At 44.2% G+C, this 16,587-nt stretch overlaps 1 protein-coding gene and 1 long non-coding RNA gene across 6 annotated transcripts in view; one reads left to right on the forward strand and one right to left on the reverse strand.

Moving 5' to 3' along the window:
* ZNF609 (zinc finger protein 609) overlaps positions 1 to 16,587 on the reverse strand; it is a 234,806-nt gene that overhangs the window by 59,956 nt on the left and 158,263 nt on the right. For all 3 annotated transcript variants that reach the window (XM_055278163.2, XM_055278165.2, XM_063638855.1), the window contains exon 3: positions 10,155 to 10,380. In XM_055278163.2, the coding sequence (XP_055134138.1) occupies positions 10,155 to 10,380 (226 nt within the window). The remainder of the gene's footprint in view (positions 1 to 10,154; positions 10,381 to 16,587) is intronic.
* The window catches only part of LOC129482407 (uncharacterized), a 91,924-nt gene that overhangs the window by 1,761 nt on the left and 73,576 nt on the right, over positions 1 to 16,587 (forward strand). Inside the window, exons 2-6 of one of the 3 annotated variants that reach the window (XR_008657688.2) lie at positions 2,316 to 2,410; positions 3,565 to 3,625; positions 4,059 to 4,237; positions 6,841 to 7,064; positions 9,459 to 10,210. This is a non-coding gene — a long non-coding RNA (uncharacterized lncRNA). Of the gene's footprint in view, positions 1 to 2,315; positions 2,411 to 3,564; positions 3,626 to 4,058; positions 4,238 to 6,840; positions 7,065 to 9,458; positions 10,211 to 16,587 lie in introns of those variants that run through there. The other 2 variants (XR_008657689.2, XR_010120721.1) reach the window with 2 other exon arrangements.

Consider the following 16,587-nt stretch of genomic DNA (forward strand, 5'->3'; position numbering starts at 1 on the left):
CTCCATCTCTACAAAAAAAAAATTAAAACAAAAAAAATTAGTTGGGCATGGTGGTGTGTGCCTGTAGTCCCAGCTACTTGGGAGGCTGAAGTGGGAGGATCACTTGAGCCTGCAGTGAGCCATGATCACACCACTGCACTCCAGCCTGGGAAACAAAGCAAGACTCTATCTCAAAAAAACAAAACAAAAACAACAGCCAGGCATGGTGGCTCACGTCTGTAATCCCAGCACTTTGGGAGGCCAAGGCAGGCAGACCTGAGGTCAGGAGTTCCAGACTAGCCTGGCCAACATGGCGAAACCACATCTCTACTAAAAATGCAAAAAAAAATCAGCCAGGCATGTGATTCCAGCTACTTGGGAGGCTGAGGCAGGAGAATCACTTGAACCCGGGAGGTGGAGGTTGCAGTGAGCCAAGATTGCACCACGGCACCCCAGCCTGGGTGACAGATTAAGACTCTGTCTCAAAAAATAAAAATAAAAAATAAAAACAACAAACAAAAAAACCCTTTATTTATAGACACTGAAATTTGAATTCCATATAATTTTCATGCCTCACAAATATTGTTGGGTTTTGCATTTCTTCAACTATTAAAAAATATAGGCTGGGTGTGGTTGCCGATGGCTGTAATACCAGCACTTTGGGAGGTGAGGCGGGAGGATTGCTTGAGTCCAGGAATTCAAGATCAGCCTGTGCAATGTAGTAAGACACTGTCTCTACCAAAAAAAAATTTTAACTACCTGGGCATGGTGGCATGCTCTGGTGGTCCTACTTACTTGGGAGGCTCAGGTGGGAGGATCACTTGAGCCTGGTAGGCTGAGGCTGCAGTGAGCCATGATCGTGCCACTGCACGAGCCAGTGATCTTGCCACTGCACTCCCGTCTTGAAAGAGCAAGACCCTGTCTCAAAAAATATATATATATACACACACACCATTCTTAGCTCATAAGCCATACAAAAGCAGGCAATGTGCTACTGTAAGACAACTACAACATAAATAATGGAGAGCCTTTCGGCCGGAACTGCCATCTTCCAGTAATTTGACAAACACAAAGGTTAAGAAGAGAGGCACCCAATGTATGTTCTCTAGGTCTTTTAGAAAATATGGAGTTGTGGCCGGGTGTGGTGGCTCATGCCTGTAATCCCAGCACTTTGGGAGGCTAAGGCAGGGGGATCACCTGAGGTCAGGAATCTGAGACTAGCCTGACCAACATGGAGAAACCCCGTCTCTACTAAAAAAAAAAAAATACAAAATTAGCCGGGCATGGTGGCGCATGCCTGTAATCCCAGATACTCGGGAGGCTGAGGCAGGAGAATCGCTTGAACCCGGGAGGCGGAGGTTGCGGTGAGCCGAGATTGCGCCATTGCACTCCAGCCTGGGCAACAAGAGTGAAACTCCGTCTAAAAAAAAAGAAAAAAAAAAGAAAGAAAAGAAAATATGAAGTTGTTTCTTTGGCCATGTATATGCGAATCTATAAGAAAGGTGATATTGTAGACATCAGGGGAATGGATACTGTTCAAAAAGGAATGCCCCACAGGTGTTAACCATGGCTAAACTGGAAGAGTCTACAGTGTCCCCCAGCATGCTGTTGGCATTCTTGTAAACAAACAAGGGCAAGATTCTTGCCAAGAGAATTAATGTGTGTATTCAGCACATTAAGCACTATAAGAGCCAAGATAGCTTCCTGAAACATGTGAAGGAAAAATGATCAGAAAAAGAAAGAAGCCAAAGAGAAAGGCACCTGGGTTCACCTGAAGCAGCAGCCTCTACCCAAAGAAGCACACTTTGTGAGAACCAACGGGAAGGAGCCTGAGCTGCTGGAACCTCTTCCCTACGAATTCACAGCATAATGGGTGTTAAAAAAATAAATGACCTCAGGACTGTAAAAATGTTTCTCTTCATTGAGTAGAAGTGTGGTGTCCTCTCCCCTAAAAAAATATTTAAAGCAAATTTTAATTGTGTCCTAATCATTATGTAATGTCTTTACTATTCAAATTTAATGTATTTCTTGCTGAAAGATGTGAAGTAGCTTATTGTGCAACAAGTTACTCAACTGGTTAGAAAACAGCCAAATATTATTTATGAAACATTTGTATTGGTTTGAAGACAATGCCTCTAAATTATCATGGAAGAAATAAAATAATTTACAAAACAAACAAAAAAGAAAAGAATGGAGGAGAGTAAGGCCTGGTGCAGTGGCTCATGCCTGTAATCCTAGCACTTTGGGAGGCTGAGGCAGGCAGATCATTTGAGGCCAGGAGTCTGAGATAAGCCTGGCTAACATGGTGAAACTCCATCTCTTCTTGGAGGTTGCAGTGAGCCAAGATTACACCACTACACTCCAGCCTGGGTGACACAGTGAAACTCCATCTCAAAAAGAAAAAAGAATGGAGAGTCAAGGGACTTATAAGGTAGTAAGATTTCTACATTCCACTTGAGATACTAATTTTAAGTAAACTGTGAAAAGTTAAATATATATATTGTAATTCCTAGAGAAACCACTAAAAAATTATACAGAGATGAAGAGTGAAGAGTCAAGAGATGACTAGGGAGGTTTGAGCCTAGAAAATTAGGTGGATGGTACTGGGCATGGTGGCTCATGCCTGTAGTCCCAGCATTTTGGGAGGCCGAGGCGGGTGGATCACCTGAGGTCAGGAGTTCGAGACCAGCCTGGCCAAATGGTGAAAACCCATCTCTACTAAAAATACAAAAATTATCTGGGCGTGGTGGCGGGCGCCTGTAATCCCAGCTACTTGGGAGGCTGAGGCAGAAGAATCTCTTGAACCCCGTAAGTGGAGGCCATTGTACCCTGGCCAACAGAGCGAGACTTTGTCTCAAAAAAAAAAAAAAAGAAAATTAGGAGGATGGTAATGTAGGTATAATGAAGAGAAATAGAGAAGGAAATTTTTGGTAAAAAATGGTGAATACTCCGGGCCGGGCGCGGTGGCTCACGCTTGTAAATCCCAGCACTTTGGGAGGCCGAGGTGGGTGGATCACGAGGTCAGGAGATCGAGACCACAGTGAAACCCCGCCTCTACTAAAAATACAAAAATTAGCCGGGCGTGGTGGCGGGCGCCTGTAGTCCCAGCTACTCGGAGAGGCTGAGGCAGGAGAATGGCGTGAACCCGGGAGGCAGAGCTTGCAGTGAGCCGAGATTGCGCCACTGCACTACAGCCTGGGCGACAGAGCGAGACTCCGTCTCAAAAAAAAAAAAAAAAAAATGGTGAATACTCCTTTTTAGACATTTGAATTTAATAAATCAGTTTCTGGTGATGTTCATCAGTGAAACTGTATTAGGCAAAAGGTCAAGTGTGGAGATAAAGTTCTCGGTATTGTTCACACAAGGTAGACAGCTAAAGACATGAATATGTAAGAGAGTACTTACAATAGAAAGCTGCTAAAGTAATAGCTTTTGGAAGTTATGATGTATGAAGGCTATGCAAAGCAAAAGAATGGCAGATTCTACTAATTTCTTCCCTTTTCCCTTAGTAAGAGCCCCTATTTTGTGTGGGGAAGTAATGTATCCAGCTAAAAGGCTAAATTTCTTTGCCTTCCTTGCACACAGGGTAGCCAACAAGATGTAAGCAGAAGTCTTATGGTGTGGCTTCTGGGAAACCTCTCCAAAGGTAACAGACTAAGATAGGAGGCAGGTGCTTTTTCTCTTCTACCTTCCTTTTCTTTCAAGACTGGAAAGCAAATGTGATGGCTGGAGCTACAGAAGCAATTTTGCAATAAAGAAGTAACTTTAAGGAGCCTGAAATAGTGATTCCATTGTGATGTCATCATACCAGCCCTAGACTACTTACCTACCTACCTCCAAATTATTTTATATTAAATCATTATTATAGTTTCATTTCTTCTCCAAGCAGCTAAATGCCATTCCCAACTCAATGTTTCCTCAACTTTCCCCACTATGACACACACAATAAATGAAAAAATATATTGCGGATAAGGCTGTTTGCCTGTGGGAAAGGGAGCAGGGCACCAGCTGCTACAGACCCTATCTAGAGGCTGATAGGACTGAATTGACTGATATTTCAGCATCCTGAATCTCAACAGGAATTTCTGATTAAATGAATACAAGGAGGAAGAGAGACTGGCACAAAATAGAGAGAATAACCAGTTATAAAGAGAAATGAGATTTATGACCAAGGCAAGAGAGGAGAGTTTCAAGAATAAAGAAATAAGAGAGCTAACAGAAGTCTAGGAAGGACTGAGAGAAGACCTCTGGAAAACTGGTATGAGAAATATTTCAGTCAAATGGTGGTAGAAGAAATCTGATGACAGGATGTTATTACAATAGTGAGCAGGGGCCAGGCACGGTGGCTCACGCCTGTAATCCCAGCACTTTGGAAGGCCGAGGCGGGGGGATCACCTGAGGTCGGGAGTTCGAGACCAGCCTGACCAGCATGGAAAAACCCCATCTCTATTGAAAATACAAAATTAGCCAGGAGTGGTGGCACATGCCTGTAATCCCAGCTACTTGGGAGGCTGAGGCAGGAGAATCGCTTGAAGCCGGGAGGTGGAGGTTGCAGTGAGCCGAGATCACGCCATTGCACTCCAGCCCGGGCAAGAAGAGAGAAACTCTGTCTCAAAAAAGTCTCTGCTCCTCCTGTTCGACAGACAGCTGCATATTCTCTCACATTCTGGCTCACTGCAACCTCTGCCTCCTGGGTTCATGGGATTCTCCTGCCTCAGATGGGATTACAGGCATGTATCACCACACCTGGCTAATTTTTGTAGTAGAGATGGGAGTTTCACCATGTTGGCCAGGCTGGTCTCAAACTCCTGGCCTCAAGTGATCCACCTGCTTCAGCTTCCCAAAGTGTTGGGATTAAAGGTGTGAGCCACCGTGCCTGTCCACTTGTTCGTTTTCAAGTTGCCATAGTCAACCAGTGTTGGATCCATGCTGATTCTGTGTTTCTTTTCTTTTTTTGAGATGGGGTCTCACTCCGTCACCCAGCCTGGAATGCAGTGGCACAATCATAGCTCACTGTTGCCTTGAACTCCTGGGCTCAAGTGATCCTCCTGCCTTAGCCTCCTGAGTAGCTGGGACTACAGGCACAAGCCACTGTGCCTGGCCCTGATTCCATGGTTTAAGGCATAGATTAAAAAAAATTTTTTTTTTTTTTTAGAGATAGGGTCTTGCTATGTTGCCCAGGCTGGTCTCAAACTCCTGGGCTCAAGTGATCCATCTGCATCAGCCTCCCAAAGTGCTTGGATTACAGGCATCAGCCACCACGCCTGTCCTGCATAGATTTTTATAACTTAAGAGCTGACAGGCTGGGCATGGTGGTTCACGCCTATAATCCCAGCACTTTGGGAGGCTGGGGCAGGATGGTCACTTGAGGCCTGGAGTTTGAGACCAGTCTGGGCAACATAGCGAGACTCTGTCTCTATAAAAAATTAGCTGAGTACGGTGGCACATGCCTGTAGTCTCAGCTACTCAGGAGGCTAAGGTAGGAGGATCACTTTAGCTCAAGAGTTTGAGGCTGCAGTGAGAGATGATGTTGTTGCTATACTCCAGGCAGGGTGGCACAGCCTGACCCTCCCTCAGAAAAAAGAAAAAAGAAAAAAAGAACTGACAGGTCCTAATTGGTCACCTAGTTCAACTTAAGAGATGAGGTAACTAAGGCCCAGAAAATTAAGGGATTTTTCCAAGGTCATAATAATAGTGGCAGAGATATAGAAGTCTCCAGATTTTCACTCCAGTGCTCCTTCCACTATACCATAAATTCTTCCATAAAGCACGTTTGCCAAAGTAAACTATATCACTGGTATTGGCCTTTGGGTTAGTGCTACTGTCCAAAAAGGAGAACCTATAGCATCTCCTAGAACTCTTACCTAAAGTCAGCCTTGCCTTTCTTTAAAATACCACACAAGCCAGTAAGCAATTTTGTGTCCCTAAAAGTACATAGTCTGCTTTAAGGCTTCTTATACATTTTTTCAGTATCCTAGATTAGAGTTAAGCCTTGTGAATCCAGAATAGACTTGGTAGTTTTTTTTTTTTTTTTTTTTGAGACGGAGTCTCACTCTGTCACCCAGGCTGGAGTGCAGTGGCACACTCTCGGCTCACTGCAACCTCCACCTCCTGGGTTCAAGTGATTCCCCTGCCTCAGCCTCCCAAGTAGCTGGGATTACAGGCTAATTTTTGCATTTTTAGTGGAAACAGGGTTTTGCCATGTTGGCCAGGCTGGTCTCAAACTCCTGACCTCAAGTGATCCGCCCGCCTTGGAGGTACTCAGTATTTTGATTTGAAGTGAGGTGAGATAAAGCAAAATCCGGTGGAACTAGCCCTTACATAATGCTGAGAATGTCTCAAAAACAAACAAACAAACAAATTCTAGGTTACACTTGGGTCTTCTTAACAGTCCCATGGTTGAATCTAGTCAAGTAGGATCTTTGCAGTGCTTACTGAATTATCAACAGCCTAAAAAGAAATGGAATCTGCAGGAATTTAAAAATGCATCCAAGGTTTAAAGGGAGTGATAGGGAGAGAAGAGGAAAGAAAGAAGTAACACTGTAGGACAAGTAGGCAAAGAAACTAGGAATAATTGAGGCCATGACTCCTATACCTGTTCTCAGCAAGGTGGCTCAGTTATACAGGGACCTCAGTGTCCTCCATTCCCCTCAGAGGCCAAGCATTCACAGCTTCTGTCTGAGCTGTAAGGACTTTTCTGTTTGAAGACAGTGTAGTTTGCTGGACAAAGAGACAGACAGAAGTACAAAATGTCGAGAGGCAGACAAAAAACCTAGAAGTCTGGAATAATTTTTTAAAAAGTATCTGTATGTAGTTCTTATGATTAACTTGAGGACTGACTCGGTATCCTGGATCTTACAGATCTTCAGAGAATGATCTTTGCAGGAAATCTCTGTTACCTGAAGATGAAAAGGAATGTGAACCAACTCTGATCCCAATTCAGACCTTTGCCAACTGACAGTTCAGGTGAAGGCCCTCTGGGGTGACCAGAAAGCAAAGAAAAGATGAGTATATTATTGCAGAACAGTTCTCTTTCCCTTGGGATGAAAGAAAAAATAAAGAAGAGAGCTAAGCCTTGAAATACAGTAAGTGGGAGAAAACTTGGTATTAAAAGTAGGATTAAAAATCTTACAGATTTAGATAACGAGACTGATCTCAAACCTGGTGAAAGCAGTATTTATTCTGAGTTTCAGAGAAGATTTAGAATTTTGGAAAGTATTTTGACACCATTCCTAAGTTCAAGCAATATTTTAATATCCTCTCTCTCTCTCTCTCTCTCTCTCATATATATATATATATATATTTTTTTTTTTTTTTTTGAGATGGAATCTGGCTCTGTCGCCCAGGCTGGAGTGCAGTGGTGCAATCTTGGCTCACTGCAAGGTCCGCCTCCCGGGTTCATGCCATTCTCCTGCCTCAGCCTCCCGAGTAGCTGGGACTACAGGTGCCCGCCACCACGCCCGGCTAATTTTTGTATTTTTAGTAGAGACGGGGTTTCACCATGTTAGCCAGGATGGTCTCGATCTCCTGACCTCGTGATCCGCCCGTCTCGGCCTCCCAAGTGCTGGGATTACAGGCTTGAGCCACCGCGCCCGGCTCCTCTAGATATATATTAAGATAGATCCAGAAATGACAATGACATAGATGCAAGCATTCCTTCATTCAAACAAATATATTTTTCTTTTCTTTTTTTTTTTTTTTTTTTGAGACAGCCTTGCTCTGTCGCCTGGGCCAGAGTGCAACGGTGCGATCTTGGCTCACTGCAACCTCCACCTCCAGGGTTTAAGCAATTCTCCTGCCTCAGCCTCCCAAGTAGCTGGGATTACAGGTGCACGCCACCATACCCAGCTTTTTTTTTTGTATTTTTAGTAGAGATAGGGTTTCACCATGTGGGCCAGGCTGGTCTTGAACTCCTGACCTCAGGTGATAAACCGCGCCTGGCCTCAAACAAGTATTTTTGACAGTCTACTACTATAGGTGTCAGTTGCCACCTATGTTAAGTACCTTGGATACAATGATGAGCAAAACAGACTGCCTGATCTCAGAACTTCTAACACAGTAGAAGAGATACACATTAATAGAAAAATCATAAAATGATAAACAAAGTTGCAAACTGATGTGTGCTATGAAATAAAGTACAGAGTACCTTAAGAGTACATACTGGGCTGGGCATGGTAGCTCACACCTGTAATCCCAGCACTTTGGGAGACTGAGGCAGGTGGATCACAAGGTCAGGAGTTCAAGACCAGACTGGCCAGCATGGTGAAACCCCGTCTCTACTAAAAATACAAAAATGGGCCAGGCATGGTGGTATGCGCCTGTAGTCCCAGCTACTCAGGAGGCTGAGAGAGGAGAATCACTTGAACCTGGGAGGCAGAGGTTGCAGTGAGCCAAGATCGCGCCACTGTACTCCAGCCTGGGCGACAGGGTGAGACTCCGTCTCAAAAAAGAAAAAAAGTGTACACAACAGGGGAACTTGGTAATAATAGGCTGCCTGTGACAACCTGACAAACAAGAGTCTTTCAGAGCAAATGATTTACAAAAAATAAAAAAAAAAATTATGTGTTAATTTTGCCCTGGCAGGAAGAGATCCTCAGATAAAAAGGTATTCATTGTCTTCAAGAGAGTGAAAGCATTAGCCTCACTCTCTCAAAGTTTTTGTTAGGTTCACATAAAAAAGGCATCTTGTTCTTGGAAAAGAGTCACCATCATAAAGACAAGCAGAACAAATAGGCAGGAAATCGATTTATTCTATCTTCAATATACTGAGGCAAAAGGCCTTGAAGGTTGCTTGGTGGCACAGAGATATGGTCCGGATGTGTCTGTCATTCCAACAGACTCTGTTCAGACATTTGTCCATAAGCAGATGACATTTTAAAAATCAGATAGCCACTTTGTGATTTTCAGATTGTATATTGTATACACATATCGAGAGTCAACCTCTAGAGTTAAACTCTCTCTCCACCTTCTCTGCATCAGCTTCTACCACTCAGGCACACAATAAAACCTCATTAGCAACGTTATTCTGAAAGCTGAAGATGTATTATATTCCTAATGATGAGACAGACAAGAATACAGAGTTCTTAACCTGTAACACATCAGCACCTATTGCACGGTAAACTTTAAATAAATACTGAATGACGACAAAATATTCAGAGGAACAGATTTTGTTAGAACGACCAGAATGAAATGCCTGAATTTCTAGGGGCAGACTGACAAAACAGCTCTGTGATAATCAGAGATGATTAGCTGTGCTCTGCTGGGCCTCTAATCTCCTCAGAGTGAGGACAGTTTGGAAGTCTGGTTACTGACGCAGAGACATGATGGGACTGAGGCCCAGACTCTCTAACCACATATACTCTGACAAGGATTTGGATTCTTCATAAAAAGAATATGCAGAAATCAAATTGCCACCAGATGTTACCAAAAGATCTGAAATACCCCATTAAGTCCCTTTACACTCCCTTCCATTTTTTCAGGTTCATAAATTTCCAAAACAGAATAGATTCCGTTCTCAGGGGCAAGTGGAACAAGCAAGAAGTCTGGATGCCTTGGGCAGCAGCAACCTACAGTGAGCCAACTGCTTAGTGGATGCCTGAAAACAAGACCATCTAAAGATTTCCCTGTTGCCTCGGCCTATAAAATCTGTACCAAGTGACAGATACATGAAGTGGTGTGGGTGGCTGGGCAATGAGGCAATCAGTGGGAAGAGTGAGCTGGCTGTACCTGTAGGTGTTAAAAAAGGCAAGAGCTGCATATGCAATGAGCCAACATTAAGTGAATTTAAGAGTGACTATTCTCCATTCTCTTGACTCCCTCAGCTGCCCTTTTATTAATTTTTCTCTTCAGGCCTGACCTCAAATTTAATTTATAATCTAACTCTCCCATATAAAATATGGAGAGTACAGATACAGTTTGAATTACCTGGCCAACACCTATCACATGACTGCTTAAGTACCAGGATCAACACTGTTGAATAGCTATGAAGGGAAGAATCTCTAGAAGCTGGGAAATTTTGCTAAGTCTGCTAAAATCCTCTGTGTGGGTATCTCCCGCAGACTGTGGACACTTGAAACTCTAATAACCACTTGGCAATATTTACAACAATAAGCCCCTGGTGGCTCCCCTGCAGAAGCAGGTTGAGAAGGGAGGGGAAAGCCACATATCACACTTACCATCTTCTGTTTCCTGCCACACGATGCCTTCAAGGTTGACGCTAGTTCCAGGTTCACAGGGGCCCAAGCACTCAGGCTCTGTGGCTAGAGCCACATCACATGTGTTGACCCCAACTGATCGGGTACGAACCATGATCTGCTCACAAGGAGATGAGATGTCATTGTTGACCACTGGCACCAAAAGGTGTATTGGCAGCACTGCTGGTGTGGAAACAGGGGACTCCATCTGTGGAGGGAAGCAAAAGTAGTAGCTGAGTTGCAGGGAGAACATTTAGAGGAAATACCTTTTCTGTATTTAATCTAGTCCTATATCTATTCCTGCCAGAGTGCAGACGGCTATAAATAAGACTTTAGTTCTTCCTTTCAAGTTCTGGCTTATGATACCACTACAAATCTAGTGGTTTAGATGAGAGCATCCTGTGCTAAGAGAAACTCTTATTAATGAGCATATAACGATCTTATTAATGATTCTTATTAATGATCTTCCTCATAAACTGCACTTGGCTAAAATTGTTTTTTAAAAAGTTCTATTTATTCCTCATCTCATTAAAATGTCTCTAATGAAAGAGAATCAGGGCCAGATTTCAATAGTAACAGAGCACACAGACTGATGAGAAAGACAAGGACCAGCATCTGAGGTATGTTCTGCTACCACCACTATGCTTCCTACCAATCTATCATTCAGCAAACAGTACATTAGTCTGACATAAAATCCATGAATTTGGATGGGGATAAAGAGAGGAAGAAATAGCCAAATCCCAGGAATGCCAGATTCCTAATGATCCTAGGTGCTTTAATACATTCTTGGCTAGAAGGAATAAAGTTATAACAGGGCTGGGATTAACCTGGTGGGAATTTCTAACCCTTAGAGACTGTAACAGTGGTTATTTAATGAGAATGGCATCTTGGAATATAATTCTAACATCAAATTTATCTATAAGAAACAGGAGGTGCTGTTGCCACCCAGAAGCCAATCAACAGCAGTCTGAAGATGTGGTTGATTATGTACACATAGATAAAAATAGTCAAACACGGCTAGGCGCAGTAGCTCACACTTGTAATCCCAGCACTTTGGGAGGCCAAGGTGGGCAGATCACCTGAGGTCAGGAGTTCGAGACCAGCCTGACTAACATGGTGAAACCCCACTCTACTAAAAATACAAAAATTAGCCGGGCGTAGTGATGGGCGCCTGTAATCCCAGCTATCCAGGAGGCTGAGGCAGGAGAATCACTTGAACCTGGGAGGCGGAGGTTGCAGTGAGCCAAGATCGCACCATTGCATTCCAGCCTGGGTGACAGAGCGAGACTCCATCTCAAAAAAAAAAAAAAAAAGAAAGAAAGAAAGAAATAAGCAATCTGCCTCCAAAACCAGAAACTAGAACTTCTCACAAGAATGTAATTAGTTGCCGGGCGCGGTGGCTCACGCCTGTAATCCCAGCACTTTGGGAGGCCGAGGCAGGCGGATCACGAGGTCAGGAGATCGAGACCATCCTGGCTAACAGGTGAAACCCCGTCTCTACTAAAAATACAGAAAAATTAGCCGGGCGTAGTGGCGGGCACCTGTAGTCCCAGCTACTTGGGAGGCTGAGGCAGGAGAATGGCGTGAACCTGGGAGGCGGAGCTTGCAGTGAGCCGAGATTGCGCCACTGCACTCCAGCCTGGGCGACAGAGCGAGACTCCGTCTCAAAAAAAAAAAAAAAAAAAAAAAAAAAAAGAAAGTGGGAAGTGACCCTTTAACTCTTTAAATTCCAGAATTTATGAGGCTGACAAAGTCTATTATGCTCGAGTGATTGATGCCCCAATCCTGAATGAGCATAATGTCTTGCATATGCAAAGACACTCAATGCACACACTGGCTTATTTCCTCCAAAGATTAAGTATGATACTAATCAGCAGACCTAGAAAATGAGAGTCAAAGATTAGGACTTTCCCAATCCTTGGGACTCTTCCCTTTGTGAGGACTTCTTAGTCTAGGTTAAATGTAGTCCTTTAATAGAGACATTCAGAGAAAATCATACATGCATCCATAATCCAAGCTTCTAAATAGCTCTGCAACAAAACTCTGATTCTGGAATAATTTACTACATGACTATCACTCTACCTATATAATCCATTTCCCTCCCACAATACACACAGAGACAAACACTTTCCTGGCCTTGAAAACTAGCCTATAGGTTGAGGTCTGGGTACCGGATCCATTCTCCACAGTTGGCTCTGACTTCTTGGCTTAGAAAGTCATCACTATTTGTAGATCATCATTTTGAGTCCACAGAATGTTCATACACTGATTCTGATTAATTCTGGTCCCTGAAGAGCTGCCAAAACATCCTTATCTGCTTGTCTCACACACACACCCCTTGTACTTCCCTAACTCCACCTTTTTCATGAAATGAAATGGAAGTGGAAGCCTGTATAATGAATCACCTACATTTACGATAAATGCCAAAAGGCATATTTGCTCTCTTGAAAACTGGGCATTTATAATTTAATTTCCCAACCTTCTTGGGATGTGGTAGATCCTGGAAAGATTTTTAAAATTTCCATGCACAGATGTGAAGGTAAAAACAACACAGAAAAAGTAAACTGGAGCCTCCCTACTCACTCCTGTGCAGTGCTGGACGAAACTCGAGAGTCACTAGAGAGGGAAAGTTAGAGACAGAATATACAGATCATCTCTACTCTTGGCCTCACCTCTGTATATCTATTCTTTCTCTTGGGGAAGAACTGTGACAGAAGCAGTTTCACAGCCTCTATGTGTACTTCGTTTGCTTAGGGTTTGTTCCCTTTTCTATACTTTCTTCTACTCACAAGAGAAATTCCTGCAAGGTCCTACTGGACACAGACATTAGCCTAAACCTTCCAGGTCACTCCTGTGAACTTTCTGATTGTCTTGCTTGCACATGTCCTATTGCCAACCTGTTCCACAGCTCAAGCAGCAACCCTAGGCACAGAAAGAAGTTTACCCCAGGGAGACACCTATACACTCTTTCTCTCAGCCACTGAGGAAAGCTCTTTTCTGGAAGTAGTTTAATTTCCTGCTAGGTTATTCAGTGCTCCTGGCAGGCTAGGAGAAAGATAAGTTAATACATTCTAGATAAAATGAAGTCCCCAATTTTGCACCAAGAAATCCAGAAAACAACACCTAAAATGTAGGTTGGAAACATCACTGTTGCATTCAAGCAGTCTGCCAAATTATACCCTGCTATAGAATAAGTGAAGAGAAGAAACTTCAGCTGAACTGATCACTAAGAATAACAGAACAGACTCATACACATGAGGAACTCATTAACAAGTATGCATCAAACTACCCTTACTGATTAGAGTTACTAGGCAGAGTTTGGCATCTCTGTTGTATGAAGATGACTTTATTTAATTACTTAGTTAATTAAAAGAGATGTTCAGGGATGGGGAGAAGTGACAAAATCCACCTATGGGTTTGAACTATTCATTTTCCATTTATTTTGCAACAGAAATCTAAGGAGAGATCACAGAGCAGCACAATAGTATTTAATTACAGCTCCAGCTCTGTTAATTACCATTTGGTCATATCTATAATCTAACATTAAGCCATAGTGCATAATAAGCTCTGTGATATTCATCTAATAACCTATGTGGCTTTACAGGATTTCATATTCTATTATTCACTGAAACAAAGATAGCTTCATTTATCACGTTCCAGGAAAAGATAACAATCAGAAAAAGGGGGCTGGGTACAATGGCTCAAGCCTGTAGTCCCAGCACTTTGGGAGGCCGCGGCAGGAGGAGTGCTTGAGTCCAGGAGTTTGAGACTAGCCAGGGCAACATTGTGAGACCCTGTCTTTACAAAAAATTAAAAACAAAAACAAAACTAGCTGGGTGTGTTGGCATACACCTGTAGTCCTAGCTACTTGGGAGGCTGAGGTAGGAGTGATACGGATGTGCTGGGTAGAGAAGAACGTGGTCCCTTTAAATGATACGGAAGGGGGGAAGGGAAGTGCTGGGTAGAGGAGGGCATGGTCCCTGGCTAGGGCTCCATCTGGTGCCTGTGTTCACAGACCTAGGTAGATAGGCATTTTTGTTTTCCCGCCCAAATGTTGGATTTCCCAAGACCACCCTGGCCTGCCACGGCCCCTCCCTGTGCCTATAAAAACTCCCCAGACCCTAGCAGGCAGACACACAAGCGGCTGGACTTCTAGAGGAACACGTTGGCAGAAGAAGATACAGCGGCTGGACCTCGAGAAGGCGTTGAGAGGATCATGCCGGCAGAAGAGCACACGATGGCGGAAGAGCACATGACAGATGCCGGCAGGCCGTGGACCGAAGCAGAGTTTGGCCGGGGCATTTGGAGAAGAGCCTGGGCCGCTGAGTAGCTGAACTCCAGGGGAAAACCATCTCCCTTCTGGCTCCCCAATCTGCTGAGCGTTACTTCCACTCAATAAAACCTTACACTCATTCTCCAAGCCCACATGTGATCCGATTCTTCCAGTACACCAAGACAAGAACCTTGGGATACAGAAAGCCCTCTGTTCTTGTGATAAGGCAGGGGTCTAATTGAGCTAACACAAGCCACCTAAGGACAGCTAAACTAAAAGAGCACCCTGTAACACACACCCACTGGGGCTTCAGCTGTAAGCATTCACCCCTAGACACTGCCGGGGTTGAAGCCCCACAGCCTGCCCCACTGTATGCTACCCTACAGGTCTGAGCAGCAGGGCAGTGAAGAAGTGAGCCACACTCCCATTGCACGCCCTGTGAGGGGGACAAAGGAACTTTTCCCGTTTCAGGAGGAAAGTTTAGTCCTGGGGGTGAAGGCTGCAGTGAGCTGTGATCGTACCACTGTACTCTAGCCTGTGCAACAGAGCAAGACCCTGTCTCAAAAAAGGAGGAAAAAAAATCAGAAAAGGACTCATTTTGCTATCTTTCTCATATACCTAAAATACAAGAGCAGGGATTGTCAGGAGATTGGGGCCAAGAGGGAAAATAAGCAATAGGAATATTAAAAAGTTAAGGTCATTACATGCCTTAATAACTACACCAACAAAAGTTAAGCTAACTCTCAGTCTTTGAAATGCTAAGAAGTGCCATCATGGCTCCTGGGGCTTAGCTTACTGGGGAGGGAAACAACAAAACAAAAGCTTGAAAAGAGACTTATAGAGAATTTAAAGAGGAGATCTCTGGAGTTTCCCAACACTTTATGTCCTTTATCTTTTAATACTTTTTGTTTGTTTGTTTTTTGAGACGGAGTTTCACTCTTGTTGCCCAGGCTGGAGTGCAATGGCGTGATCTCAGCTCACTGCAACCTCTGCCTCCCAGGTTCAGGCAATTCTCCTGCCTCGGCCTCCCAAGTAGCTGGGATTACAGGCTCCCGCCACCATGTCCGGCTAATTTTTGTATTTTTAGTAGAGACTGGGTTTCGTCATGTTGGCCAGGCTAGTCTCGAACTCCTGACCTCAGGTGATCCAACCGCCACAGCATCCCAGAGTGCTAGGTTTACAGACGCGCCCGGCGATAATTCTCTTTTCTTTGAGACAGGGTCTCGCTCTGTCATCCAGGCTGGAGTGCAGGGGGTGATCACGGTTCACTGCAGCCTCGACCTCTCTGGCTCAAGCAATCCTCCCACTTCAGCCTCCCAAGTAGCTGGGACTACATGTGCACCACCATGCTAGGCTAATTTTTTTTTTTTAAGTTTTTTGGCCAAGAATGGTGGCTGATGCCTGTAATCCTAGCACTCTGGGAGGCTGAAGTGGGAGGACTGTTTGAGTCCAGGAGTTTGAGACTAACCTGGAGAATACAGTGAAATTTTGTCTCCAAAAAACAAAAACAAAATCAAAAACAAAAACAAAAACTTTGTAGAGACAAAGTCTCCCTACGTTGTCCATCCTAAAAGGATACTTCTCAATTTACCTTTAGATAGCAGTTTAAGGCCAGACGCAGTGGCTCAGGCTTGTAATCCCAGCACTTTGGGAGGCCGAGGCAGGTGAATCACCTGAGGCCAGGAGTTCAAGACCAGCCTGGCCAACATGGTGAAACCCCATCTCTACTAAAAATAAAAAATTAGCTGGGCATGGTGGTGTGCACCTGTAATCCCAGCTACTTGGGAGGCTGAGGCATAAGAATCACCTGAACCCGGGAGGAGGAGGTTGCAGTGAGCTGAGATTGCACAATTGTACTCCATCCTGGGCGACAGAGTGCAAAAAAAAGAAAAAAAGAAGACTGGGCGCGGTGGCTCCAGCCTGTAATCCCAGCACTTTGGGAGGCCGAGGCGGGCGGATCACAAGGTCAGGAGATGAAGACCATCCTGGCTAACATGGTGAAACCCTGTTTCTACTAAAAATACAAAAAATTAGCCGGGCGTGGTGGTGGGCACCTGTAGTCCCAGCTACTCGGGAGGCTGAGTCAGGAGAATGGCATGAACCTGGGAGATGGAGCTTGCAGTGAGCCGAGATCACACCACT

Source organism: Symphalangus syndactylus, chromosome 5 (assembly GCF_028878055.3).
Source record: "Symphalangus syndactylus isolate Jambi chromosome 5, NHGRI_mSymSyn1-v2.1_pri, whole genome shotgun sequence".
NCBI lineage: Eukaryota > Metazoa > Chordata > Mammalia > Primates > Hylobatidae > Symphalangus > Symphalangus syndactylus.